Source organism: Strongylocentrotus purpuratus, unplaced genomic scaffold, assembly GCF_000002235.5.
Source record: "Strongylocentrotus purpuratus isolate Spur 01 unplaced genomic scaffold, Spur_5.0 spur5_scaffold_1, whole genome shotgun sequence".
NCBI lineage: Eukaryota > Metazoa > Echinodermata > Echinoidea > Camarodonta > Strongylocentrotidae > Strongylocentrotus > Strongylocentrotus purpuratus.
The window spans coordinates 17,017,608-17,044,057 of NW_022145594.1; the positions used below are offsets into that span (position 1 = coordinate 17,017,608).

The 26,450-nt window shown below is 39.1% G+C and overlaps 2 protein-coding genes across 2 annotated transcripts; both read right to left on the minus strand.

The window, feature by feature from the left end:
• Positions 1 to 2,802: 2,802 nt before the first annotated feature.
• LOC100889018 (zinc finger protein 546) lies at positions 2,803 to 16,325 on the minus strand. Its single transcript, XM_003725507.3, has 4 exons — positions 16,253 to 16,325; positions 10,641 to 11,634; positions 9,451 to 9,564; positions 2,803 to 7,768 (listed from the first exon to the last, which is right to left on the minus strand). The coding sequence occupies exons 2-4, from the start codon at positions 11,544 to 11,546 to the stop codon at positions 5,378 to 5,380; spliced, it is 3,411 nt and encodes a 1,136-aa protein (XP_003725555.2). The 5' UTR covers positions 11,547 to 11,634; positions 16,253 to 16,325; the 3' UTR covers positions 2,803 to 5,377.
• A 4,149-nt stretch (positions 16,326 to 20,474) lies between these two features.
• On the minus strand, positions 20,475 to 25,586 carry LOC100888945 (zinc finger protein 813). The gene is made up of 3 exons (XM_003725506.3): positions 25,486 to 25,586; positions 23,135 to 23,250; positions 20,475 to 22,103 (listed from the first exon to the last, which is right to left on the minus strand). The coding sequence occupies exons 2-3, from the start codon at positions 23,235 to 23,237 to the stop codon at positions 20,734 to 20,736; spliced, it is 1,473 nt and encodes a 490-aa protein (XP_003725554.2). The 5' UTR covers positions 23,238 to 23,250; positions 25,486 to 25,586; the 3' UTR covers positions 20,475 to 20,733.
• Positions 25,587 to 26,450: the final 864 nt, after the last annotated feature.

Below are 26,450 nucleotides of genomic sequence, written 5' to 3' on the forward strand. Positions count from 1 at the left end.
AACATCATTTCATAAAACCAATAAAACATCATCTTACGAAACATATAAAACACATTATTTTATTCGGGCATTAGTAAAATTACCCGCACTCGGTACCTTCGAAACAGTCCAAACACCCTCAGTTATCGCCTCGAGAGTGTTAAGACTGTTCCGAAGGTACCTTGTGTGGGTAAATCTTACTAATGTCCTCATTGCTGTGTAGTATTTGTATACTAATTCATCACTAGTCATTGATCTACCATAGGCCTACATGTTTATGCTTTTGGTATCTCATAATTTACCCTTGTCCAAATGTAGTACCAAATTAAGCTGTATTCAATTAAATGTATAGTAGATAGGATACATAGGCCTGCAACGAAACGTGGTTGATAATATTTGTATCTATTTTATGTGCAAGCAAAATAATGATACTCCATAAATTTTGAATATATTTGCTTGTTCTGCTTTCATCTCCTTTAATAATAATGGATTTATATAGCGCTAAATACGGAATATCATTACCCCGGTCATCGGATTCAATCACGCACAATGTGCACCATCTCCACTCCCTGGGGAGTATTCCTACTATATGGTCACCGTGAGGGCATAGGCAATAACTAACAACATTAATAATAATAATTGTAATAACAATAATCATTAGCAACTCCAAAGAAAAAACGACGAAAAAAATATGAGATGTTAAAAGGGAAAGGGGAGGCCACATCCGTTTATAAAGATAATGATGCAACCCCCCCCCCCCCCCCCCCCCCCTCTCTCTCTCTCTTTCGTTCTCTCTCTCTCTCTCTCTCTCTCCCTCACACACACACACACACACACACATACACACCCTATCACACATAGTCACAAAGCTATTACGATGTGTATAATCAATATGGGTTATATTTCGTTCCACAAATATACTTACAACACATACCAGTTTGCACGATAAAGCATCAATAACAAAACAACAATTATCTGCTTAATAATTAGATTATATACTAAAAAATTACCACCAACTTTGTTAACAGGTATGTATGACAAACTCACAACTGTGATTGTATTATTTACAGTATATTAAAAAGTGCACAAAATATGTAATTACTTTTCATACGACATGATATAAACTACAATCAAATCAGTCTATAGCGACCACCCAAGAGAAACACAAAAAGTGGCCTTTGTAGACAGGTGGTCTTTGTAGACAGGTTCCTTTAGTAGCCTACATGATTCAATGAGAAACTTTTTTCAAGGGAAACATCAAAAGTGGCCTTTGTAGACAGGTGGTCAATAAAGCAGGTTGGCTGTAGTACATTAAGATGAGAAATACGGATGCATGAGTTGTTCTAATCTGGGAAATTCCATTTTATTGAAGATTCACAAGACCAAAAGTCCATGAGACTGAAGATTTTCAGGAGGAAAAAATTGTCGGTCTCTCGAAATTTAAGTCAAGTAGACAAGACCGATGCTCTAAAAACTGAAGATCCGCATGACATAAGGAAAATGAGTTGAAACTTTACAAGCTAGACCAACATTTTGGTCTAGTGGATCTGGGGGGTGTTTCACAAAGATCCTAAGTCGAACTTAACTCTAAGTAGGACTTAAACATAATAGAGAGCCATTTGTAGCCTTATTTTGAAATATATTCAAAAGAAAAAATTGAAGTATTTTAGATTTCTCATAAATTCCACATCAAGAACTTGAAATCTCCTTGATAAAAGTAAATATGAATGATTTGAATCAACATTTAATACCTTTAAAAATAACTTTCACAAAATAATTGTATAGATGCTAACAGCTACATGATGTAATGTACATTTGATCTCTGTATATTAATCGCCAGTGACTGTGTATGCACATTTTGTGTAAATTTCTTCTACAACATCAATTTTTTTATCATTTTCATTCATATGCAGATTGTGCTATTATTTTTCTAACACCTCAAGAGTTATAGCAAAATGTCTTCCTTTACATTCCTCAAGAAGCTTGCACACATTTCCAATATCAACTTAAGAAAACAAGATCATACCAGTAAGTTACAGGTAGGTGGAGGAACCATCAGGTAAGCATAATATTTCAAAGATTATGAAGCTTTCCAGAGATGTGCCTGACAGTTTTGAAAATTGTTTAACAAATTCAACATGGACAAAACGAATGCAAAAGGGGAGTGTAAAAAATGAATATATAAAAATAAGAAACAATTGACAAATAAATTGCAGGTGGATAACGAGACGAAGAGGAGTATTTCCAAAATGGTTGCATGATACACATAAATAATTACATCATGATATTACCATTTGCCTTTGCAAGACATTCAAATGCTACATGTCAATCAATAAATAAATAGACAAAGTTTATACATGAAAACAATATTTCGGGTGGGTACATACCAAGGTAGACAAGAATGCAAACAAATGATGATTGAAAATAAGCTAATATTCCAGTTAGGGATAAACTGGGTGTTTACAACCGGCATAGAAAATGGTTACAACTCCAGTGTCACAGATGGGTGATGAATTGAATTCTGGTTAGTCCAACAACTATATTTAAACAAAATTGATGGTAATCGGTAAACGGACATTCAGAAAGTTCATCATATCTTTCATTTTTTTTTTAACTGTAAAAATTCTAACAGGTCAAAACAGAAGAACACTTTTTCAGCTATTATTTCAGGTGTATTTTCACTTTCATTTTCAAAAATATTGGGACCAGCAGAGAAAAAGTCAATTTTTCGGCGCTTTAGGAAAGTAACCAAAGGAATGCAATCAAAAAGCACACTTTCCTTTTTGTAATTCATGATGTACTTAAAATATGGAAGAAAAAAAATTAAATATTTTTTCTTCAGTAAAATTCAATATTCTGTACAAACGTGAATAATAAACATCAATTTTGGGCTATCTAGGGGTGGCAAGGAATACCTATGCCCCCCCCCCCCCCCCGATCTGTATATCATCAATGATAGCTCATCCATATGTTACCAGTAATATGGGCAGGTCCATAGATATTACCTATAAACAAATGTTTGTTTTAACTTCTTATCCATACTGGGGCATGGATCAGGATGAACATCAATTAAAGTGACACTTTTAAAATCAATTGCAGTAATCAATGAACTAATTAATTAAATCAAATTTTGACAAGTACATAATAATGTACTTAGTAAACCTATAGACACTGTTACGCAACGTTATGTGCTTGGCAAGGGACGGCATCTCACAGTGGTACATTTTTCAAATTTTAACCCACCTACATGTATAATTAATTCGTTCAGATTGTTATTCTCAGACATTCAAATACATTTCATTGACTAATCTGTAATAAAATATGAACATGTTAATCCTCACCCTTTTCTTAGTGTATTATACATGTGGAAGTGTAAGTTTATTAACTGCTAAGGGGACAGACATGTAAGTATAACCCTAATAAAACAATACTGAACTGAACTTTCTGCCCTGGCATACTGTTTATTGCACAGGGCCGTCTCAAGGTCAACTTGCCAACAGTGCATAACCCCATACATAATTTCCACTTCGCAGATAGTGGACTTGATGTGAGAACTAACAGCACAGCTAGGGAAGCAGTGAGTTACGGGACCATACTGCTACAGCTGACCTGAGATGGCACTAGAGGGGACTTTGTGGAGGTGCTTATACATAACAATCAGGACATATTCGGTTTCCAAATGTCACACAAAATTTGTAGAAAGTAACAGATGTATAATGTATCCACAGTGGTTAAATCTCTTCATTTTTTAAAACTTATGATGCTTCATGAGATATCGTTTAAAACATCCAAGTTTTTTGCAAAAGCAAAAGCAAGTCTGTATAACAAGGATAGAGTCCTCTTTATTTAATGTATACATGTACATGTGCTAATAGGGCTCATTGGATCTCGATTCATAGTGTCTTTGGTCAGTCACATTTAGACATTTGTAAGTTTTTATATAATTCATCATTTAACCCAATCTGAACTCATAAATGGTTTGCACCTCAACATTATTTAATGATCTATCAAATGTTCCGAGCCATGCTATCTACTTAAAAACTTCATGATAGACAAATTAGCTACAGATATCTGTTACTAACCAACCGCTCTATACATCTATGATTTTGTAATGCATAATTGAACTTGTAAATAACACCAATGAATTGCATACCGGTATGAACATCTGAATAAAAATATTTAAGACATCAAATTGCTAAAGAAAATGCTTTTGTGATTCAGATACCTCAATCTAATAGGGTAATCCAACCTTTGCAATAAGTTAAAGAGTCTGATAACATTAAAATCAGTGATTTTCAACAATTAGAAATATATGATTGTTTGAAACATGAGACCACTATTAAAGTGGGACGGCACTACTTGTAGCTACATGTACTTGCACCCTCTATATAGCAAACAATGCCTAAGCGGTACCGTTCGTCCCCCATGATCCCCCTTTTATTAGGTTATGCTACGGTCACAAAGGTTTGTACGAACGATGGTTTCGTACGAAACTCCGTTTTTCCATTGTCTTCCCGAATTTCCATTGTCTGAAAATGGTTCGTACGGCGTTCGTAGCAGTTCGTTATGGCATTTGTGACCAAGGCTTTAATTGAGAGCTGACTTGATGAGATAACCACCCTGACCAAACTAGTGCAGACAGGCTTTAAAGTCCATACGAATCTGAAATAAGTTGACTGGTCATCTGATTGTGATATACATGACCAAATTTTCCACTTGCAACTTATCCACAATTTCCATTTCTCTCCTAAGCAACTTTCCCCTGGACTGTGCTTAATACATGGACCTGTATCTCAAACTATTGTCCTGCACAAAAGAAAAGCTTTTGCACCAAAGTATAACTTAGACAAATGTTAGCTTCCCTTTGAGTGTTGGAGTGAATGCTATTCAATTTTCCATCACAGTATTTTGCTCATTTTACATTCCCATAAATGTACATACACATTTGTTATTTTTAGTGATATCATACTAATAAGTCAGCAATTTTTTTGGCATTCTTTATCTTTCATTTCACAATATACTTTTTTTTTTAACAAATCTTTTATTCAACTTTTCCTTCAGAATAATTTAGCACCAAGGTTAGATTTACCTTCTATATCCTTTCATTAAAAGTGCCTTTGTTAAAATTAGGGTTCAAAGTATCAAACATGATTTTCTATTTGACTGCTATATCCTATCAATAAAAGTTGACTTGTTGAAGTTAGGGTTCAAAGTATCAAACATGATTCACTATTTCACTTCTATATCACATCATTAAAAGTTCACTAGTTGAAGGTAGGGTTAAAAGTATGAAACAAAATTCACTATTTCACTTCTACATCCTATCATTGAAAGTAGACTTGTTGAAGATAAGGTTCAAAGTATCAAACATGATTTACTATTAAAAATATTCAAATTGTTATACATAATCTGACATTGGGTTGTCATCGGGAGTAAAATCACCATCATATTCATCATCTTCATCATCATCAAATGCTTCAGCGTCATCTTCTTCATCGTTAAGGTCAAACCCATCCTCAGAATTCATTTCTTTTGAGGTACTTGCAATATCACCTGTTCTTTGACCTAATCTGCTTTCATGTAATATTTCCCTCATTGCAATGTCCTCATGGTCCATGTCTTGATCGTTCCTAGGTATCTGTTCAAGTGACGAACCGTCTTCCTTTACAAATTCATGATCACCGTCATTCTTAGGCTCGTGGTCAATACCAGGATCATGATTATTGAAGGTATTTTCGTTTTCTAAGTTATCATGATTGTTGATTGGTTTTGCTTGTTTGTTGAAATCCTCCAGATCGGAGCCCTTTGAGAGCATCTGACGCAGGAAGACCCCCGACACAGCTTGTGAGTCATCCGTCATGAGATCAAAATCATCGTCCATGTTATCATCAAAGTCATACATAGCATCATCATCATCATCATCCTCCTCCTCCTCCTTTTGCTTACTCTTGCCACGGCGAGAACTCTTAGAACCATCTTTGCCACCACGGTGATACTTCCGCTTGTGTCGCGCAAGATAACGCTTCACGTGAAACTCTGCGTCGCATTGATCACAAGAGTACACTTTACCTTCAACGTTGTGAAGTTGCATGTGGACGCTGAGAGCCGTCTTGGCTTTGAACTTCTTGTCGCAGATGGTGCAGGGATAGCTGTAGACGTCGGAATGCACGATGTTGATGTGTCGGTTCAAGTACCACTTGATGGTGAAGGCACTCCCGCAGGTTTCGCAAACGTGAGGCTTGACATCGGAGTGGATCTTCTGGTGCTTCACAAGAAGCTGGCGCGTAGAGAACGTTTTGTTGCACGTTTCGCAGGTGAAGCACGCATTGGTGTGCGTGCCTTCATGGACATGACGTAGATGATCGGTAAGGAATGTCTCGGAGCAGAGTCTACAGCCGAACGATTTCTTCGGTTTGGTCCCAGGAGAGTCCCCTTCGCCATTCCTGGAGATGTAGCGGTTGTGGATTGCCCGGTAGTGTCGCAGGAGTGACCTACGGGCCAGAAAGGTCTTCCCGCAGTCTTCGCAGGTGCTATCAGTTCCATCGTTGGCGGGAGTTTTGGGCGGGGTACGCCTGTCTTGCGTCACCTTGGGAGAAGTGTTAGGGGTACTCTGCTCGGACTGTTCTCCTCCTTCAGGCTCTTGTCCTTCAGCCTCATCACCACCATCAACCTCCCCACCATTCTCCTCCTCTAAGACATCACCATCCCCTTCCCCGCTTTCTCCTCCCGCAGCTCCCGCGTCTGCACCATGAGCTTTCCGGATGTGCTTGTCGCGAGAGGACTCCTTGAAGAACAGCTTGCCACATTCCTTACAGAGGAAGCGCTCCCGATTCTCATGGATCTTCTCATGCCACATCAGGGATGCCTTCCTGTAGAAGGACTTTGGACACTTGGAACATGTGAAGGATTTGACGCCCGTGTGCTGCAGCTCATGCTGCTTCAGGTTAGTCTTTTTAGAAAAGCGATGTCCGCACTGCTGACACTCGAAGGGCTTCTCACCAGTATGCACACGTTCATGGTGAACTAGCTCTCGCGGTGTACGAAACTGCTTGGGACAGTACTTACAGTGGTGGGGCTTGTGGCCAAGGTGCATCTTTTCATGTGTTATTAGATAATCGGGATTCTTGAAAGTCTTATTGCAATAGGAGCACTGATGGGGGCGCTCTTCAGAATGAGTTCGTCTGTGACGATTGACCTGACTACTGGTTGCAAAGGAACTCTCGCAGATCCCGCATTTGTAGGGCTTCTCTCCCGTGTGAGTCCGTTCATGGACCTGGACGTCTCCGATACGGATGAAACGCTTCGGGCAAAAACGGCACTTCAACGGCTTATCGTTACCGTGCGTGCGCTTGTGGATACGGAGCGCACTTCGTGTACGGTAGACGTTACCACACTCCTGACACATAAACGGCGCTTCGCCAGTATGGGAGCGGACGTGGTCCTCATACCGGCGCTTCTCATGGAACACCTTCGGGCAATACGGGCACGGCATTGTCTTATCCTCGTGAAGACGCGAGTGGAATCTCCGACAGCCAATCGTTGGGAATGTCATGTCACAGTAACAGCACTGGTACGATGCCTTGCCCATGAGATCTCGACGGTGACGTTCCAGCTTTCGGGGCTGCTCATAGATGATGTGACAGTGTTCACACTGGTAGTAGCGTTTCTCCCTGCCTTTGGTACGCGGTTTGGCTTTTCCCACGGTCTTGGGGTTGATAGGCAAGGTGGGGCACGTTCCTACACTATTCCTTGTATGCCTCAGTTCTCTTTGCTCTTCTACATGTATTTCCTGAAATGTAAAAAATAAATCATGAGAGATATTTGTTACACATAAGGATGGCAAATACAGTTAACTCTGCATAAGTCGAATTGTAAATAATACAAATAATGAGAATAATATAGCGCCATCTTTTCTGCTTTGACTTGGGGAAAATTCAACTTGTGCCACTTTGAGTTTTGCAGAATTAACTTTATTTAATTGATGTTGTGTTTGATACAGAACCTTTCTATAAGTTGCATCTTTGATGAGCATTTAAGCTGGCTTTGATTGTATGTGTTTGTACTTTATTTACCGACAGTAATCACAGTTATTTTTCATGATTTTCAAGCAATTTTAAGAGTTGATCATTAAGAAAACGTACTAAAAAATAATATATTTGGGTAATGGGCAAGAGCAATTGGAGGCTTAGAAATAATCATGTCAACTTTATTCGGTTGTGTTTTTTGGCAAATGCGAAAGCTCATCTAATATACTGATTGGCTCATTGGACCACCAACGGACAAACATACATGTACATTGGTGGGGTATTGTAAAGTTATTTCTTGCCATGAAATCATAATAACTAATGTTTCTTATAAAGCTCTATACCAGTTACAACCGACTAATGCACTTAAAGTATTTAATCAACAGAACTTACATGTACTATACCGTACATTAAAGTCTGCATTCTCCACTCCCTGGGGAGCATTCCAGCTAGTCGCCTGCTGAAATTCAATCACATGGATCTCAATATTCCATACCCATTTAGTATAGAGGACCAATGTACATGTAAATCAAATGCCTCCCTCAAGGGCATAAGTGCCGTCCCGGAGCTTGAACCCAGGACCCTTGCATTTCCAGTCAAGTGACCAGAGCTGCCAACCTTGTGAGACCAAAAAAGAAATCATGATGGCAAAAAAAAAGGAATTTCAAGCAAAAAAAAAAGGAATTCATAAAAACAAAACTTACAACCGATCCAGAAATGTTCATTCATCATGCTCTTTTTCCATACAAGCAGGTAATTTTTTTGGTGGTTATTTTGGTATTATCGGCATTTCATTTTTTTTGAGAATATTTTTCTCTTCAAGTTTGTTTTAAAATTAGTTTTCTATTGAATTTGTGATCAAATCACCATTTTAGGGCAGTGGTTTGACGTGCGGTATCTTAAAAAAAAAAAAAAAAATTAAAAAAAAACGTATTTCATGAAGAAAAAACATAATGCCGTAATTTGGAGGAAAAAACAAAGTATTTCCAGCAAAAACGGAATGGTTGGCAGCTCTGAGTGACCCTCGACTATGACACCTATACTCTAGAAATTTGGATATACATGTTCCCCCGGAATGCCGTGGCCGATTGATTTAAGGCGCTTGACTTGAAATGCGAAGGTTGAGGGTTCGAATCCAGACAAGGCTAATATCCTTTGGCAAGATATTAACCTGCACTTGCTACTCTCCACCCAGATGTTAAATGGGTACCCGGTAGGATGCAACTGTCATTGTTGATCAAACAGTTTTTGAGCTTCAAGAAACGCCCGGCTGGAATGCTCCCCAGGAAGTGAAGATTGTGCACACATTGTGTGCAGGCAAGTACTGAATCCAATGACCGGGGTAATAGTATATCTGTAAAGCGCTTAGAGACATTAAGCGCTATATACGGTATAAATAAAAGTGGAATATTTTTATTATTAATATGTATTATCCGACAGACATTACCTGCGAGTTGGCTGGCAAGTTGACTTGAGTTGAACCATGTTGTAGAGCCATCTGAAGGAGGGAGGGTCTTGAAGCAAAGTCATCTCCTCCACTTACTGCTAACATTGAGTGAGTCTATACAGAGAGAAATACACAGGAGAGAGAGAGATTTATATACTACTGTACCTGTAATTCCTCATCACACTCTTAAAGCACATATCCTAGTCACTCTGATGAGACTAATGCCAGACCAAAAACAGAACGATCCAAAATGATCCTGAGTGGCAAAGATTTCTTGGTGTTCAGTCAGTGTGGAGTCAGGTACATGTAAGTGGTGAGACTTTGGCGAAATGTGTGCAATAAAGAGCTGAAGAAGCAGAAATTGTTCCATTACCTAAGGATTAAGCAGATCAGGCCTTAAATTTCAATATTTTTAGGGCAAGGCCATTTTTCTGTAGGGCACATTCCTATATTACAGCACAAATAGGAAGAATTGGAAAGGGCACACAAAATCTTCAAGGCCAATGAGAGGGGCATTGAGGCCAATCAAAGGGGCATCCACGACCATGGCCTTGGTGGCCTTGGATTATTTTTAAGCCCTGTCAGATGCATTCATGGAACATCTGGGTAGTGTTTCACAAAGATCCTAAGTTGGGCTTAACAATTATGGAAAGCCGTTAGCATCTACAGTATGAAAATGTTTTGTAAAATTTACTTTCAAGGCATAAAATGTTGATTCAAATCATTCATATTTTCTATTATCAAGGAGATTAATATTCTTGATGTGGAATTTATAAAAAGACTAAAATACCTGTATTTTTGCTTATGAATATACAGTGTATTTTATTTTCAGGCTACAAATGGCTCTCCATGATTTTTAAAACTATGTCTTTGGATCTTTGTGAAACACCCACCCCCCCCCCCCCCCCTGTTGTGTAAAGGGGGCTTTAACATGTACCAATCACCAAAGCATACCTTTTCTGTACGTTAGTACATGTAGTTGCATGTGCTACTACTCTATTCAAAATATAAGCTTCAAACATCACTCTTAAAAAGAGATTTTGCAAGTTTAAATACACTATAAATTAAGATAAAAAGCAACTTGCGAGCAGACAACATGTACTTGACGCATTTGTAGTATACAGTGTACATGCTCAAATAAAATAGTCTGACTTGAGCAATCAGCTATCCACTTTGAAAACAGATATTACCTTATTGCTGTAATCCATCACATTCATGCCACTCTGCTCCCCAGATGTCGACCCTCCACTTGAGTCTAGGAAGTACCCCCCTACGCTCAGAGTGGTAGAGTCTGTTGGTATGTGAGTCCAAGATGATCTACCATCACTCCTATCCTGTCTTAGTCTAACCTTTGGTACAGATAGGATGGGGAGCATGGAGCTGTAGGGTCTCATCGGAACAGGACAAGAAGGGGAGCTTCTCGTTGTTTCGATTGCGGAGTTGGAAGTCCTTTCAGCGGGTAAAGTTAGGCCATCCAGTTTTCCCTTCGGCACCACATCAGGAAATGCGGAATCTTGAAGAGGCAAGTCATTTCTCACATGATTCAATAATTGCGATGACGGGCTACGAGGTTCTACTTTGAGGTTACAAGGTGAGGTGGACTCTTCCATTGGCAGGGCAGGGGAATCTGATTCTCCAACTGGTGGGGAGGGATACGCAGATGTGGCATGGAGACGGTCAAGCGTTTCTGCACCCTCTGGAATTGCACTTGATAGATTTCCATCCCTGTCTCTACACTCTGCACTCTCCTTGAGTGTGCCTTCAAGTTTACAGGCAGATGCCTCAACTGCACCTCCTTCATCACTATCTGGTGAACACTGTTCTTCATGTGCTGTACTGTTATTCACAGTTGGCAAGATTTCCTGCTTACCGGTAATGATAATCTCCTGTCCTGTACCTTTGAACAATGACAACATCTCTGCACGGCAGGATGAACGCTCGTCCGGCGCAGGTGTCTCCTTTTTGGCATCAAGGTCCCTACCATCCATGTCATTCTTAAAATCGGGGCTCGTTGGTCGTTTGATGCTCAGATCAAGGACGCATGCAGTATCTGCTGCCCCCTCGTCCCATCCTTTCCGTTCTTGCTCAGTTTCCATGGCAACAAGATAGGTTGGGAGTTGGTGGGTTGAGTTGCTTGCAGCTTGAGGCTGTTGCTAGGGTACTGCTTCATGTTAATAGACAGCCCTTCAAAAATAGAAAGAAAAGTGATATTTTACAACATGATAATAAATAGAAATTGAGAACTTGACAAGACACTACTGATTGACTGTTAGATAAATAGGAGGAATATTACTCTCTTGGATTATAATTTTGAGCACTTTGGTAAAACAAAGGAACTAATCAAAATTTCAAAAAGATATCTACAATAGACCAGTTCAAGGTTACATGTAGCACAGGTCCAAAAGACCCCAAATATCCACAGATCTTCAAAACATGAAGAGTTCCCACTTTGTACATTTTGAAAAAAACACTCCTACAGCAATGGAGGTGCTACAAACATAGCCTTTGTTTAAATCCCTTTTCAAAGAATACTTCCACCTGTGCATCATGGAGTGCACTGCTTGTTAAAGATAAAGTTGAGTTCTGGTCATGCGATTGCATTGTGAAAGAAACGGTGTGGAACCGACCAGAAAAGGTTGATCATCTAGCATATTAGAATTTGTGTGTATTGCAAGGTTCTGGAATCATCAAAATGATAAGAAATTTGGCCAAGTCTTGGTTAAGTTACAAACACTTGCACAGAAAGATGTATATGGGACTACACGAATACGTGGCGTAAAAAGCCGGCCCCCGATTTTTACGATGGTACATGCATATTTAGAATATGAAGGCATTTGAAGAGCCATGCTTTTCAGGGAACATGTCTTAACTGATGTTCTTCCACACTTGCATAATAAGAATGAGTAATGCTCACAAATTATTTTTCACCTCTTCCCGAAACTCAACCTTCTCTTGAAATGAATAATGATTACATAACTTTCATGAGCACGTATCCAGTATTTTGTCTCATTTGTATTTCACAATTTGGTCTGCAATGACCTTTATCTTCTAATGGTCAGACTGCAACTAAGAACTGGCTAATTCTTCATGTACGTGTAGATCCCAGAAGGGCTTCTGTATACCTTTTTGGTCAATATCTTACCCAATATGCACAAAGAAAACTGCAACTCTTTGCTTGCTCTAACAAACCTATCATTTATTTCTAAACACAAAGTATACAATTTTAACTTTATCCGACCTAAAAATTAACTTTATCCGACCTAAAAACTATCTTGTTGCAAACATTTCACTTCTCTGCAACCATTTTAGAAGTCTTGACAGGTGGTTTTCAGCACAGTGGCATGAGCCAGAGTTGGATGCCCGAGCTCTCCGCATGCGAATTCCAACTCTGTGTCTGAGATTTCATAAAGTGTCATCGCAATGCATACAGAGATCTTGTGTGAGTTTGATGGGACACTTTTAAATTGAAGCTTGCGACTCACAATTAAAAATCCTGATCTAACACTGAGAATTTCTTGAAATACAGCCCCGTTTTTATAACCATGTTGCTTTACAGACAGCTAGTACAGAGACACACTTTAATTTTAAAGAGACGAGCATATTCAAATTTCATCGATATATTTTTCATTCATTCTGCTCTTCGTGGTCATGTCTGACTGTGGAATGTACTGCGTGTGTGTGATATGTGTCATGTGATATTATAAAGAAGAATCCTCCAGCTCCAGCAAACGTACACATACATGTAGGTGCATTACTATCCTTACTTTACTTTACTTTACTTTACTTTAATACACGATGTTGTAGGTCTAAGCCTGTTCATCGATCCAGGATTCTTCCATGGTAACTGCGATGTGTGGAGGGAGGAGGTTGTGTAAAACATGAAACAACACAACAACAACTAGACCGGCTCATACAGAAGGCTAGCATTCTTTGACCAGTGACTATCCAGTCTATTCTTAAAGGTAAAGACCAGTATTGGAAACGCCCCAATTTCAAAAAATGAAATGGAAGCTCTCATTACCAATCATGTGAAAGAATATGTTTTGACTAATACATGATGATAAAAAATTTGCCAGGAAACCGCCTACTAATTCATATATTTGGTAAATTTGTTTCTCTCATGGTCTGTGAGAGATATAGGGTAGTCCCATATACATCTTTTTGTGTATAGTGCTTGTAACTTTACGAAGAATGGGCCAAATTTCTTATCATTTTGATGATTCCAGAACCTTGCAGATGCTAGATGCTAGTTGATATCAACCTTTTCTGATCGATTCCACAACGTTTCTTTCACAATGCAATCGCATGACCATAACTGGTCTTTACCTTTAAATGAGTTGACTGATCCACAGCTCCACGACTCTATTGCTAAAAAAGTATTTTCTGATATCTAGCCTTGAATATTTCTTTTCCAGTTTTCTAGAGTGAACTCGACTTCTATCTTCTGTACTCAACTTAAAGGGAATCTCTTGCACATTGTACAAGGCATTCATGTACTTGTACACATCGATCATGTCCCCCCTTATACGCCTGTGAATAAGAGTTGGTAATTGGAGTTGGGTCAAGCGCTCCTGGTAAGATAAATTTCTAAGGCCGGGAATAATCTTTGTTGCACGTCTTTGTACGCTTTCCAAAATCCTCTGTTCTCCTAGTCTGTACGGAGACCATGCGGCCTGTCCGTATTCTAATATGGGCCTAATGAGGCCTTTAAACAAAAACGGCATAGTGTCAGTATTTAGGTACATAAATGTCCTTGCGGATAACTCCAAAGTACTCGATTTGCTTTGAGAACTGTTTGGGAGACACGATCTTTAAATGATAGTTGTGAATCTACAAGGACACCTACATGTAGGTCCTTTTCTACTTTGGTAACAGATAGTGTTATCCTGGCTGTGTATTAAAAGCTGTGCTATTGATTCTGAACATTTCAAACACCACTGTACAAAACTCAACTGATTTCACTCAAAATCAGCACTTTAGTGATGACTGATGACAAGAATACAATTTTTTCAACTTTCAGATGTTAGATATGATATGCAAGCGTGTGCAAAGCGTACGCATGTTGCTAGGCTTAATGTGCAACTTCAGCCACGTTGTCTCCGCGATATTGCCATTGACTATAACGTGCATTCACTTCCTGGTTTGGTGCATGATAATGCGCTGTATGAGTGTATACAGCGCATTATACGGAAGCAGCACAATTACGAAGTGGCAGTCAGAGGTCAACACCATTGTGTAGAGATCGTAAAGTCACACGCTTCACATGAAAAGGGAGCTAAGCTCTATTGTTCTGGTGAGATATTTGCTATTATTTCGTTATTTCACCTCCAATTTTGAAATTCCGGAGGTAATTAGGAGTAGAAGTGGCATAAAATTCATCGAGGCCACTGTCGGGGGTGGGAAAGTGTGATTTTGGACACATTTTAGGGATTGTTTACTTGGTTCTCCGCAGGGTGGTATGGAAGCCGTTTAAGGCTCCCTGGAATACAATATCATAAAAACATTTCCAGCGAGCCCTTAAGGCTAGTACTATCAGTATCAGTCTATGTTTTGCTGGAGTGAGCAATCGGCAAAGCCGACGCGACATTGTCATCGACTCAGGCCTCAGCTCAGAATGTCAGTCTTGTTTGCAAGATTCGTCATCTAGGAGCCGGTAATCGGCCAGCTCCAGTTTTCGGCCGATTGGTTGGATGCAAGGTAAAATCCCTCTAAAATACATCGCATAATAGCATAACACAAATCCCACACATACCATATCATGCCACTGTCACTGAAGAACCACATTTGCAATGAAAAATATATCCTAAAATATCACATTTTAGCGATGTAATCGGCGGTCCCGCTACCCGAATCTGAAAAATCGAGTATCTTACGCGTGTCTGTAAGAAATATGGGTACCATAAAATGAGCTTTATTTCAAGTATTTTTCAGATTTAGAGCCCGATTTTGAGCTAGTCGCAAGCTCAAAAGTATCTCATCGCATGTATTAAATCAATGCAGCCGCACACCGCAACGCACACACGATATCTCTGTCTAATTCAGATTCCAATATCCGATCACCGCAGTACTAGTTTTCGGCCTGGCGAGCTTCGGGGAGCTCCGGCGTGGGATATCTACTCCGCCCGCTAGTGACATAGATCAGCGCAGAAACGCACGGCGTGTGCGCGCGCTTCCTATTGACTTTGTACATGCGGCCGAAAACAGGTACGCTATGCCGAAAACTGACTCCGAAACAGTGAAAATTGAAATGAATATTGTCATGGCAATTCGTGATTTTTTTCTGGGATTCTTGTTTTGTTTAAATAATAATAATATTTGCTTCATGATTTGAACAAAAAATGATAATAAATAGGGGTCTAGCCTCTAGGAAAAAGGGTCCAAAAAATAGGATTTTGACTCTAAGACTGGCCGAAAACCGGCTCCTTTACTCTAGATCTATGCATGTGGGACAGGATGAATATGGTGACATTAGTGTTTTTATTCACACAGGCAGGCGAAGGCCAAGAAAGGCTTGGCGACCTCATTATCACATTTTATAAAGCACCAAGGTCCAAGTCCGTAAACAGCTGTGTCGTTTATCACAGCATATTTGTCCAACAAAAATATCAATACATGGGGCTGAACATTAAGAATACGTTCAGAAAAGACCACCACCGAAGAACATGAAAAATACGGACTTTGGCCCAAAAGATTCGGTAACTAACCAGCATGCATTCACACATATTTCATGACAACATTCAGAATGAAAATGCAAGCTTTACCAAGTCAAATGACTTGATTTATCGAAAATATGATTTCTTACCATTTCGGTATTTCGCCCGAAGGATTTAGCTTTTGTCCTAAAATTGACCTTTTGCCCCGGTTCGTAGCTGGCGCTCATCAAATTTCCAAAATAATAAACAAAGAAGCGTACGCGGTGCGTCAATGGGGCGGGGGCACGGGATTCGTGGATAGGAGGGGTCTAGGTCTTTTTAGTTCTGTGGGAGCGAGGGGGTGGTATGGAAGACTGAACAAGACATTTGAGTGAAGGGAGGAAGTTGTTTTTCCGCTCACGAACCCCTCCGTATCCCTTTATTTTGATTCTTCCTTTACTACAATTAATGTATTTCTCCTTTTAGTTTCAAATACGATGGGATTTCAAAGACATTTTCAGAAGTCTCTTATGGGACATTGCCCCCCCCCCCCCCATAGTTACGTAATTGCCTGAAGCCTAGTATGCCTATTTCGAGACATTACATTTCTACAATAGGCTTATATAATTTTTGTTTTCTTTCTTTCTTGAATTTTAACAAGTTTTATAAATTAATTAAAGCCAAAATTCAAATTCAACTTTTTATCGGACGTCAAATCCTAACATGATATGATCATCGATAAATATTTATAATGAACCAATATAAAGAAGCATACTAATTAGAAAAGGAACATCAGCAAAACAAAGGTAAATGATTTTAATGAAAACAAATCGCATATAACTCGACGAAAGTCAAAGTATGCATCATATCGCCATTATCCGATCATGAGGATACATATTATCACAGAAGTATGCTTTTATTACCTAGAAACAAAATCTCACGCCAAACACAGGCAAATTAAATTAAATCAAAGCTTTTTCTACATATCGGATAACACTCGACCAAAAGTATTAACTAAATTGGTTCAGAAATATTAATTAGGGTTATCTTCTGCGCGTTGAAAGGCAAAAGAAAAAAAAAGAAAATCTTTTTGTTTTTAAACATTAAGTAATGTTTAAGAAAAAAAAAATCTAAATTTAATAATTTGATACCGAATGTATAGAGTACATCCGTTTTGGAAACGCCCCCCTCTCAAAAAAATGAAATGGAAGCTCTTATTACCAATCATGTGAAAGAATATGTTTTGATTATTACGTGATGATACAAATTTTGCCGGGAAACCGTCTACTAATTGATATATTTGGCAAATTATCATAATGATCCGGCCTGGATAGATAGCGCGAATGCGCTTCATCATTGAACATTTGGGCATATACTTCTGCTTTTTTGCGAATATAGGTTTAAGTATTGCCATCTAACCCTCTGAAGGTAATATTTAAACAATATTAAATGGATATTTTGCACCCAAAACCCTTGAACCGCAATTTAACCACTATCAGTCTATATAAAGTTGATGAGTCTTTTTATTATACGCTCCGTTCTCTTCGTCTCTACGTTTATCCTTTTCCACCAACAATGTTTGAACTTTATCCTCTACCTCCAAATAAAATAATTTGATAATCAAATGAATGAATAAAAAACGGCTAAGTAATTAAATAAACAAATATGATTCAATTTCTGTGTCTCCCATCCACCCCTCCTTTTAAATCTCTTTCTCTCTCTCTCTCTCTTTCTCTGTCATTGATACCACCGGGGCTTTATTCAGTTTTTTTCAGAGAGAAAAAGGAAAAATGCAAGTTTAAGCATCTAAGGATCTGTTCAGTATTCATTAATTCATTTATATTCATGAATATTCATTAATTCATTGAAATCAATTGATATCTAAATAGAAGGGGCGGACCTGAACCGTTCTGTTAATATATCTTTCTCTCTCTATCTTTTCTCTCTCTCTCTCTCTCTCTCTCTCTCTCTCTAACCCTCTCATTTTTCCCCTCCCCCTCTCTCCTCCCCCTCCCCTCCCCCCTCTCTCTAACCCTCTCATTTCTCCCCCTCCCCCCCCCCCCCTCTCTCTCTCTCTCTCTCTCTCTCTCTCTCTCTCTCTCTCTAACCCTCTCATTTTTCCCCTCCCCCTCCCCTCCCCCTCTCTCTAACCCTCTCATTTTCTCCCCTCCCTCCTCAATCTCTCTCTCTCTCTCTCTCTCTAACCCTCTCATTTCACCCCTCCCTCCCCAATCTCTCTCTCTCTCTCTCTCTCTCTCTCTCTCTCTCTCTCTCTGAAGGGGAATAATCAGTCATTAAACAAACTTAATTGTCCTACTTCTACTAATCAACTGCTTTTTGCCATTACAAATACAACATTAAACAATAGCACATTTACAACATGTGAGAAACTGCATTCTAGTTGCTTTTAATCAAATAATTATAATTCAATATAATTTCATAACTCTGAAATAACATGGACTCAAGAAAACTGAAAATTGCAATTCCAATATAAACACAAATTTCTGAATATGAAATTGATTAACACTGAAAATCCATTTAATATTTGATAACCTGTAGATACTTCCCACCAAATACATAAGATATAATATGTGTCAGGCACACAGCCTACATAGGTAGGCTAAAGATATGGAGAAATCAAGGAGGCACTTTTTTATAAAAATGCATGAGTTCTGACATAGGAGAAAAATTATTTGTATTTCTTTAGTTCTCTTTATTGTAATGTGAAAGATATGCACACTAGCATTGTACCATAAAAGGGCTAAAATTGAAGTAATTTCATAGATCAAATTATGACAAGACATACATGTATGTTTGTTAGGATTATGGAACAAATACTGTTAGCACATGTTTCTGTGGTCCCATAAAATGACATCTGTGACCACCATTTTCCATTGCTAAAGTCACAGGGTTTTGTTGTGTAAAATAATGATTCATGTCTTCACTTGTTCAATATGCAATCTATCTGCTCTCGTTGGGGATGTACATGCACCTACCCTACAAAGCCTCTGGTCGAGGCACACATCCTCAACTCAAAAGTGGAATGATTTTGAAATAAAATCATTAGCATCATCATTTATGTACAATGAAAGAGGGCCTAGGAAATGTTACCGCTAATACTCAAAACGGTTTGTCTTTTTTTAATACAAGTACTTATGCACTATTTCACATATCGGTAGTTTCCCTCAATTCTCAGGATAAATCTTGCACAGTGCAATTTCATGTGCAGTAATTTTTAAATAAATGCTTACCCGGTATACATGTACATGTATCTTGTGCAAGATATAGCATATGTCCCATAGGCTGATCCAAACAAGTCAATATCACAATAATGAACAAAGGGATCTTCAACACAAAATTCTTATACCATAAGAGGGTTAAAGTCTGAATATCTGAAATTCATTGCTTCAAAATGTCAATAAACCATTAAAACATTCATGCACTTATAGATGTACATTTACTTGGTATTAATATTATCTAACAATTCCGGAAAAACAACTCAGAATGATTTATTTAAAAAAAGATTATATGTTTTAAACTTTTAACATGTCAATGTTTGAACCTCAATGTGCAACAACATCATAATCATAAACATGTAAATGTCAAATTCAGCATTTTAACTTTGAAAGCTATCAAATACTATCATAAACATACACATAACATGTACATAACAAGAACATTATTCTGAGTCACATTGTAAATGCATTAAAGGGATCCGGTAACTTTGTCTTAGATCCTTTAGAAATAATCCTTGATTTAGCTCATGCTGCAATGATAATTATAAACCTTTAGGTCAGTCAGGAACTCCATGACTTTTACAAGCTGATTGCCTGTCTGATTATCAAGATATTAACGATTGGAATTACAAATTTTGAAAACTGTTCGCCGAACGGTTTTCATAACACTACAGTCTATTGGGGAAAACGAGTATGGTAGAACCGGTCAATCAAAGATTTTTACTTTTTTGAGGCACTTCTTGATCATTTTGAAGCGCAATTTTTTTTAGGGCTTCAATATTACACCATATCACAGATACTGGTAACATGTAGGACCGTGTATCTCAGATTTAACACTGTTAAATGATCCCTTTAATGACGCGACTTAGAAGAATGTTCTTATTATGTACAGTACTGTCTGGGTCAAACCTGAAACAGTTTTGACTCATTCTTGATCAGCATCAACTCAACACCCTTCTGGCTCTCAGCATACAATATCACCTTTATTCCTATGTTTATATTGAATGCAACACAAATGGGAAACACATTTTTGTGTTATTATACATTTATATATATGGACAATAAAACTTGAGTCTTGAATCTTGAATAAACAAAATGTTAAATGCCCAACTTCTGAGCAAGTTAAAAATCTGTGTCCTGTGTGAGACTTTTGTTGGGGTTGCACTTTTACATTTCATTAAACTGAAAGTTTTAGGACAGGGTCATCAATATCTGGGCCCCGGTTCATAAAACTTGTTATCAATAACAAGTTATAAAAGCTGTTATAAGCTACTGAAATGGTGGCACTTGATTGGGCGAGAGAAAATTGGTCATAGAAAAATTAGCATTTGTTATTGATAATGAGTTTTATGCAACGGGGCCCAGAAATATTTTGTGTCCTTTGCCATGCTATCAAGGTTATCTTTGATCTTCATCTAATTCTGATGAGCATGTGACATATGACTGGTCAATGACCCACTCTGTAGGAAGGTTTTCTTACAGATCTGACAGCAATAAGGTCTCTCGTTGGTGTGTGTTCTCATGTGTTTCTTAAGATCACTCCGATGGTTACTCCTATGGCCACACTCCTGGCAGAGATACGGCTGCGAGTTGGTGTGCGTCCTCTCGTGAACGCGCAGGAGTTGCGCCGTGACGAACCGTTTGTCGCAATCACCGCAGACGTGATTGAGTTCCCTCATGTGAACAGCCCTCTCGTGCTTCGTGAGATCGTATCGCCGGCTGTACGATTTCCCGCAGGCACTGCAAGAGTGTATCTTCAACCCCGCGTGCGTTCTCATATGGCACTGCAGTCCAAAGTTCCTGGTGAAGCGCAAATTGCAGAGCTCACAGCCGTACGGCTTCTCACCAGAGTGAACGCGGAGATGTCGTTGCAGATCTGCTTTTTTCTTGAAGCAACGACCACACTGCGGACATTTATTTGGTAAATCAGTTTTCACCTTCGTCGGCCGCCCTTTCCGAATCCGTCGAATCACTGCCTTCATTTCACATTCCTTGGCATCAGCTCCAGAGTAGCTGTCATCATCGGTGCTCTCTGCTTTGATAGCGATTTGCTCATTTTCTCTCGGTGCAAGTTGCTTTCTTCTCCTACATGTTTCATTACCATCATTACTTAAGTTGTCGGCGAGATTCTCAGCCCCATTACGGAATCTGGCAGGCAGGCTCCGTCTTAACCTCAACCCTAACTGCTTACGAATTTCTGAAGCATCTTCGATTACAAATCTCTCCTCATGTTCCTCCTTCATAGGGTCCTCCATGTCTCCTCTCCTGATCTTCTCACCGACTATCCTTTCCTTCAAATGCCCCCTCCCCAACTCCGCTCTCTGAAAACGCCCGCTTTTAACATCTCTCCCATGACGGCTTGCATGCGTCACATAGAGCATTCTCGAGGTAAAAGTCCTATTGCATTTATCACAAAAGTAAACGGATCGGTATCCATATTCAGCCTTCTTGCATTGCACATCACTATTGGGAAGAAGTCTTGATGGATGTAATATTTTTGTGGATCTGACAGACTTCCTGGCTCTTGCAACATGTTTATCCAAATGCAGGTTACTCTCTGTCGTATTCAACTCTGAACCTCTACCATTAATCAAGCAATCGTTAGTCTCACTAGTAGCTACCTTCCTGCTTGCCGTTCCTGATGTTTGAATAGTTTTAGCATTCAGTGATGAACAGTTTTCCCCTGCTTCCCTCTGTTCTTGTCCGTCAGCCTGCAGATTTTCTTCATTCACGTTTACTCCGTCAGAGTCCTCTACTGCAATCCATCCCCCATCTTCATCAGCATCTATGATAATAAATCAATGTTCAAAAATACTTTGTTCATTACAATATCACATAACGTTAAATATGAATATAATAATCTGTATTAACTAGCTCTTAATATGGGATATCGTCTCTAAGCTTTACAGATATTATTACCCCTGTCAGCGGATTCATTCATGCACAATGTGCACCATCTCCACTTCCTGGGGAGTATTCCTACCATATGGTCACCGTGAGGGCATAGGCAATTACTAACACAAATGCTTTCACCATCCTACCAGGTCCCCATTTCTCTCTTGGGTATATAGTGTCAAATTTAGATTAATGCCTTGCTAAAGGACATAGGTGCTGTGTCGGGGATCGAACCACGAACTTTGAATTTCAAGTCAAATGCTTAAACCACTCTACTAAGACACTTCTAAAGCCAATTGTAACTGTTAACGAAACAAGTCCAGAGACGATTACCAATGAGTAACATTTTCTAAACAAAATAATTTGTATACATCCTCTGCTTATTGATGTTGATACAATATGTCATCAAGATGCCATAATATATTTTAACAAAAAAATTAAGCATTATTATCTTTTAATTTTCACCACATTGAAACAGATGAAGATAATGTTGAAGCTTTTGGAAATTATCGCCAACTGAATTGAAAGTACAATAATGGCCAATATTCATAAACACTATAGCTTCTGTCCATGTATTTACTTTTCAGATATAAAGTTTTCAATAGAAGTGTAAACAAGAAAATTACCTGTCTTCCTTATTTGAAGAAGAAAAGCTGATCAATTTATCCTTTAACAATTTAAATACTTTATCAGATTGGTTTGGTTTGACGGTTTCTTTTTACTTGACAGCTAAGAAAGCATGTGTATGCTTGTAAGTAAGCAACCAGGGGACCTATGGCTTTCTGGGGGACTTGGTAATGAGGATTAATACCTTATCAAAAGACACTAGCGCATCGACTTGGTTTTGAACCCGGGACCCCGCAATTACGAGACCACTGCTCTACCACAGAGCTATCCCTTCTGAAATGAAAATGCACAAACCTTCATGATCTGATAGGTCTTCTAGTTTGATGTGAGTAACAGTCACCAGTGCTGAAGTGAGACGGTGGTTGGTTTCGATGCTATTCATTTCGGAAACTTCCATTTCTACATCCAATCTGCAAATCAGAAAGTAGACAAAATATGAAGTTGTGAACACAAATTATTCAAGATATCATTTCAATGAAAATTGAAGCATTTTTACAAATAATTTTTGCAAGGTAGGCCCAAAATTGTATACATGTAGGTTAAATATACACACTGCGTGCACCCAAGCATCTGCTGAAGTAAGGGAGTCTGCCCAAGCTATCAACAAAAATAAAACTGACAAAAATTTGTTTTAAATCTGACTAAATCATGCCAACTCTCTCTCTTGTATCCTTCCTCCGCTCAGGTCGGAGATCGTCGGCACTGTGAGTCTGCCGAAGTTACATAAATGACTTTCTATAGGTCGTAAGTAGATTTTGACGGGTTGTGTGAAGATTGCGTATAAAATGAAGGATAAGTGTATGTAGCTCTATGTTTTGGCACTAGGCCTAGATCTACTGCTGATGGGTCCAGGAGGGAGAAAGAGCATCGACTCCAAGAACAGCGCAGACGCAGACTCAAAGTATTGAGCCAACTGCTTTGTGTTGAGGTTATCCTTAATACGATTAATAAGGTCTTGACACACAGATGATGGAGCTGGGCAAGTTGCAACAAAGTGCTCAACATCCTCTCGCTCTGCCAGCAGTCAGCAGTCGCCTTCCCGATCCTGACAAGCCTGACTTGGGTCAGGTAGACTTTGCAGGAGATCTGTGTATATTAAACAACTTCTAATCTAACTCTAAATTCTTGAAAAACAAATCATCATCAGTTCATCACCATGATCACATGATCAGTCATTCATTGTCTTGACAACAGGGAGTGAGCGAGTTGATCTTTAGTTTTTCTGACAATACGTATATGTAGACCCTACGAACATGATCATCATGTCATAAATCCATAGACTAGTCTAAGAGCGCGTTTATCTAGGCTTGCCACTAGATATGTACATATCGTACCCCTATCGAACCCCACTATCATACCCCACTATACGATCGTGATTTGCGGGATGTCGCGTTTATCTACTCTTCACGATTCAAAATAAAGGCCTTGTGTCTGCCCAGCTGTTTTGACCCGGGAAGCAGACAGTTTCTCGGAGGTCAAATTCACACACATGCTTGTACACAACACCTGTGTGGTCCTATTTGTATGTGACGTTCAAAACAGCTTTGCGTTTATCGACCTCTCAGAAACGTGATTCTGGCTGTATGTCACATACAAAACGCACCTTTTTGCGTCTTTTGATATGCCCATATCTAAAGACGTTTGAAAAAGGCTTTGCGTTTATCTACTTCTAAATTTGCCTGAAAGACGTTTGAGAAACCTGATTCTAGCCAAAAATTTCCTAGATAAACGCAACCTATGTTGTTAAATGTCTAGACTTCTTCTTCTTCTTCAAGATAATCTGCCTCCTTCAATACTGAAGATTCTTGCAGATGCCCTATGCTCGGCCTGATTGGGATGTGCAGGTGGACCATTACAACAGGGTTTCCCCCTACTCGTATACGTATAGACCTAGTGCAATGGGTTCTTAACTAGACCGAATTTTCCGTCTCTTTCGTTCGTTAGCCTAGCCTCTTATTGGGGTAGGGTCGGCCGGCTCTCTCTCATTGGGGTAGGGTCGGCCGGCTCTCTCTTAGAGAGAGCCGGCCGACCCTACCCCAATAAGAGGCTAGGCTAACGAACGAAAGAGACGGAAAATTCGGTCTAGTTCTTAACATGCAAGAGTGGTGACTCTCCTGTACACGGGGCCTTCATTTAACGTCCTATCCGAGGGACAGAGTGTTTTCCACTTGACATGACCTGCGTCTATGAACAAGGGAAGGGGCACGTTAGCACACAACGCAGACATCCGTCATCCGCCTGGGTGGGAGTCGAACCCGGGATCTTTGGTTCGACAGGCAGACGCTTGCCTTTAGGCTTAGCCGCCTTTACCAACTGAGCCAACGTACTCACCTCCTCTACCGACTTCTCTCATCTCAATCATACTTTCAGGTCTGAACTTCTGTACGAAATTAAGTATTATTTATAACTGTAACTATTATTCGTTATGAGTAAAAATTAAAAAATATTATTAGTCTAGTCTAGACTCTATTACCAAATTTTAAAAAAAATAACACTAAGATTTACTTACCTAACACAAAATAAAACATGTGGGGCTGGAGCCAAAATAAATATATCGAATCGCGTTTTAATTTCAGACTTAGTCTTCTTATGATAGCTATATAAAAAAAATCACAAAAAACAGAAACGTCTAAAAAGTAACAAACCTTGTCAGTGGTGTTCTTGAGGTCTGTGGTGTCTGCAGATTCTGTTTCTCATGACATTAGTTATTGAAACTGAAGTCCACCTCGAAAATCACATCATCACATCGAAATAACACTGAAATTGACATACTGCCATCTCTTGGTCGGTTTACTGTTGATTTCTCGCTCGTATCGATATCGTAGAGTGCACGGATAGCTCGGGGCTGCGCTGAAGGGAGGGGGCGGGGGTGGGGGAAGGGGGGGGGGGGGGAGGGGGATCAAGATTCAATATTCAAGTCTATTGTCCGTAATAATACAAAAGTTTGTTTCCCATTAGTATAACATACGATATAAACACAGGCATAAACATGATATTGTATGCTGAGAGCCACAAGGATGTTTAAATAATAATGATCAAGAATGATTCAACACCATTCCATGCAGCTCGATCTCATCAGACAGACAGTGCACAACAAAAACTTTATTCTGAGTCACGCCACAGATGCATTCATATACATCAAAAGCAAACTGATATGAATGATATCAAAGCAACTTCCTCCGAACAAAAAGAAAAAGAGAACAAAGAGAAAGAGAGAAATAGCTCGAGCGAATGAATGAAGAAAAAAAGAAAAAGAGGGACAAAAGGCAGAAAGAAGGCGAGAAAGAGGAGGAGAGAAAGAAAGGGGATAATGTAATATTGTTTAAATGGCAGAAAATGCTTAGGGGCCTACACAGTGGCGTATCCAGGAGGGAGGAAATGGGCACACCAAAACCCCAGCCTCCTCATCTATATGCTTTTAAGTATAAATTAATTTTGTGCCCCAACGGGCCCGACACTCGCTCCAAGCCAAACGAATGTAAATCAGTTTCAAATTTGAGATTATAATTTTTCTTATTCCAGATATTAAAACACTTGAAAACAGTTACCTTACGCCTACAGGTCCATACTATTCTTCAAAATCTTAACATTAAGATTTTAAAATAAATAT

Excerpts from the sequence above, each read along its gene's own strand:
- LOC100889018 (XM_003725507.3), bottom strand. The coding sequence starts at position 11,546 with ATGGAAACTGAGCAAGAACGGAAAGGATGGGACGAGGGGGCAGCAGAT. Across the intron at positions 9,565-10,640 it reads TGATGGATTACAGCAATAAG|ACTCACTCAATGTTAGCAGT; the intron begins GTAATATCTGTT and ends CTCTCTGTATAG. Across the intron at positions 7,769-9,450 it reads ACTTGCCAGCCAACTCGCAG|GAAATACATGTAGAAGAGCA; the intron begins GTAATGTCTGTC and ends TTTACATTTCAG.
- LOC100888945 (XM_003725506.3), bottom strand. The coding sequence starts at position 23,237 with ATGGAAGTTTCCGAAATGAATAGCATCGAAACCAACCACCGTCTCACT. Across the intron at positions 22,104-23,134 it reads AGACCTATCAGATCATGAAG|ATGCTGATGAAGATGGGGGA; the intron begins GTTTGTGCATTT and ends TTATTATCATAG.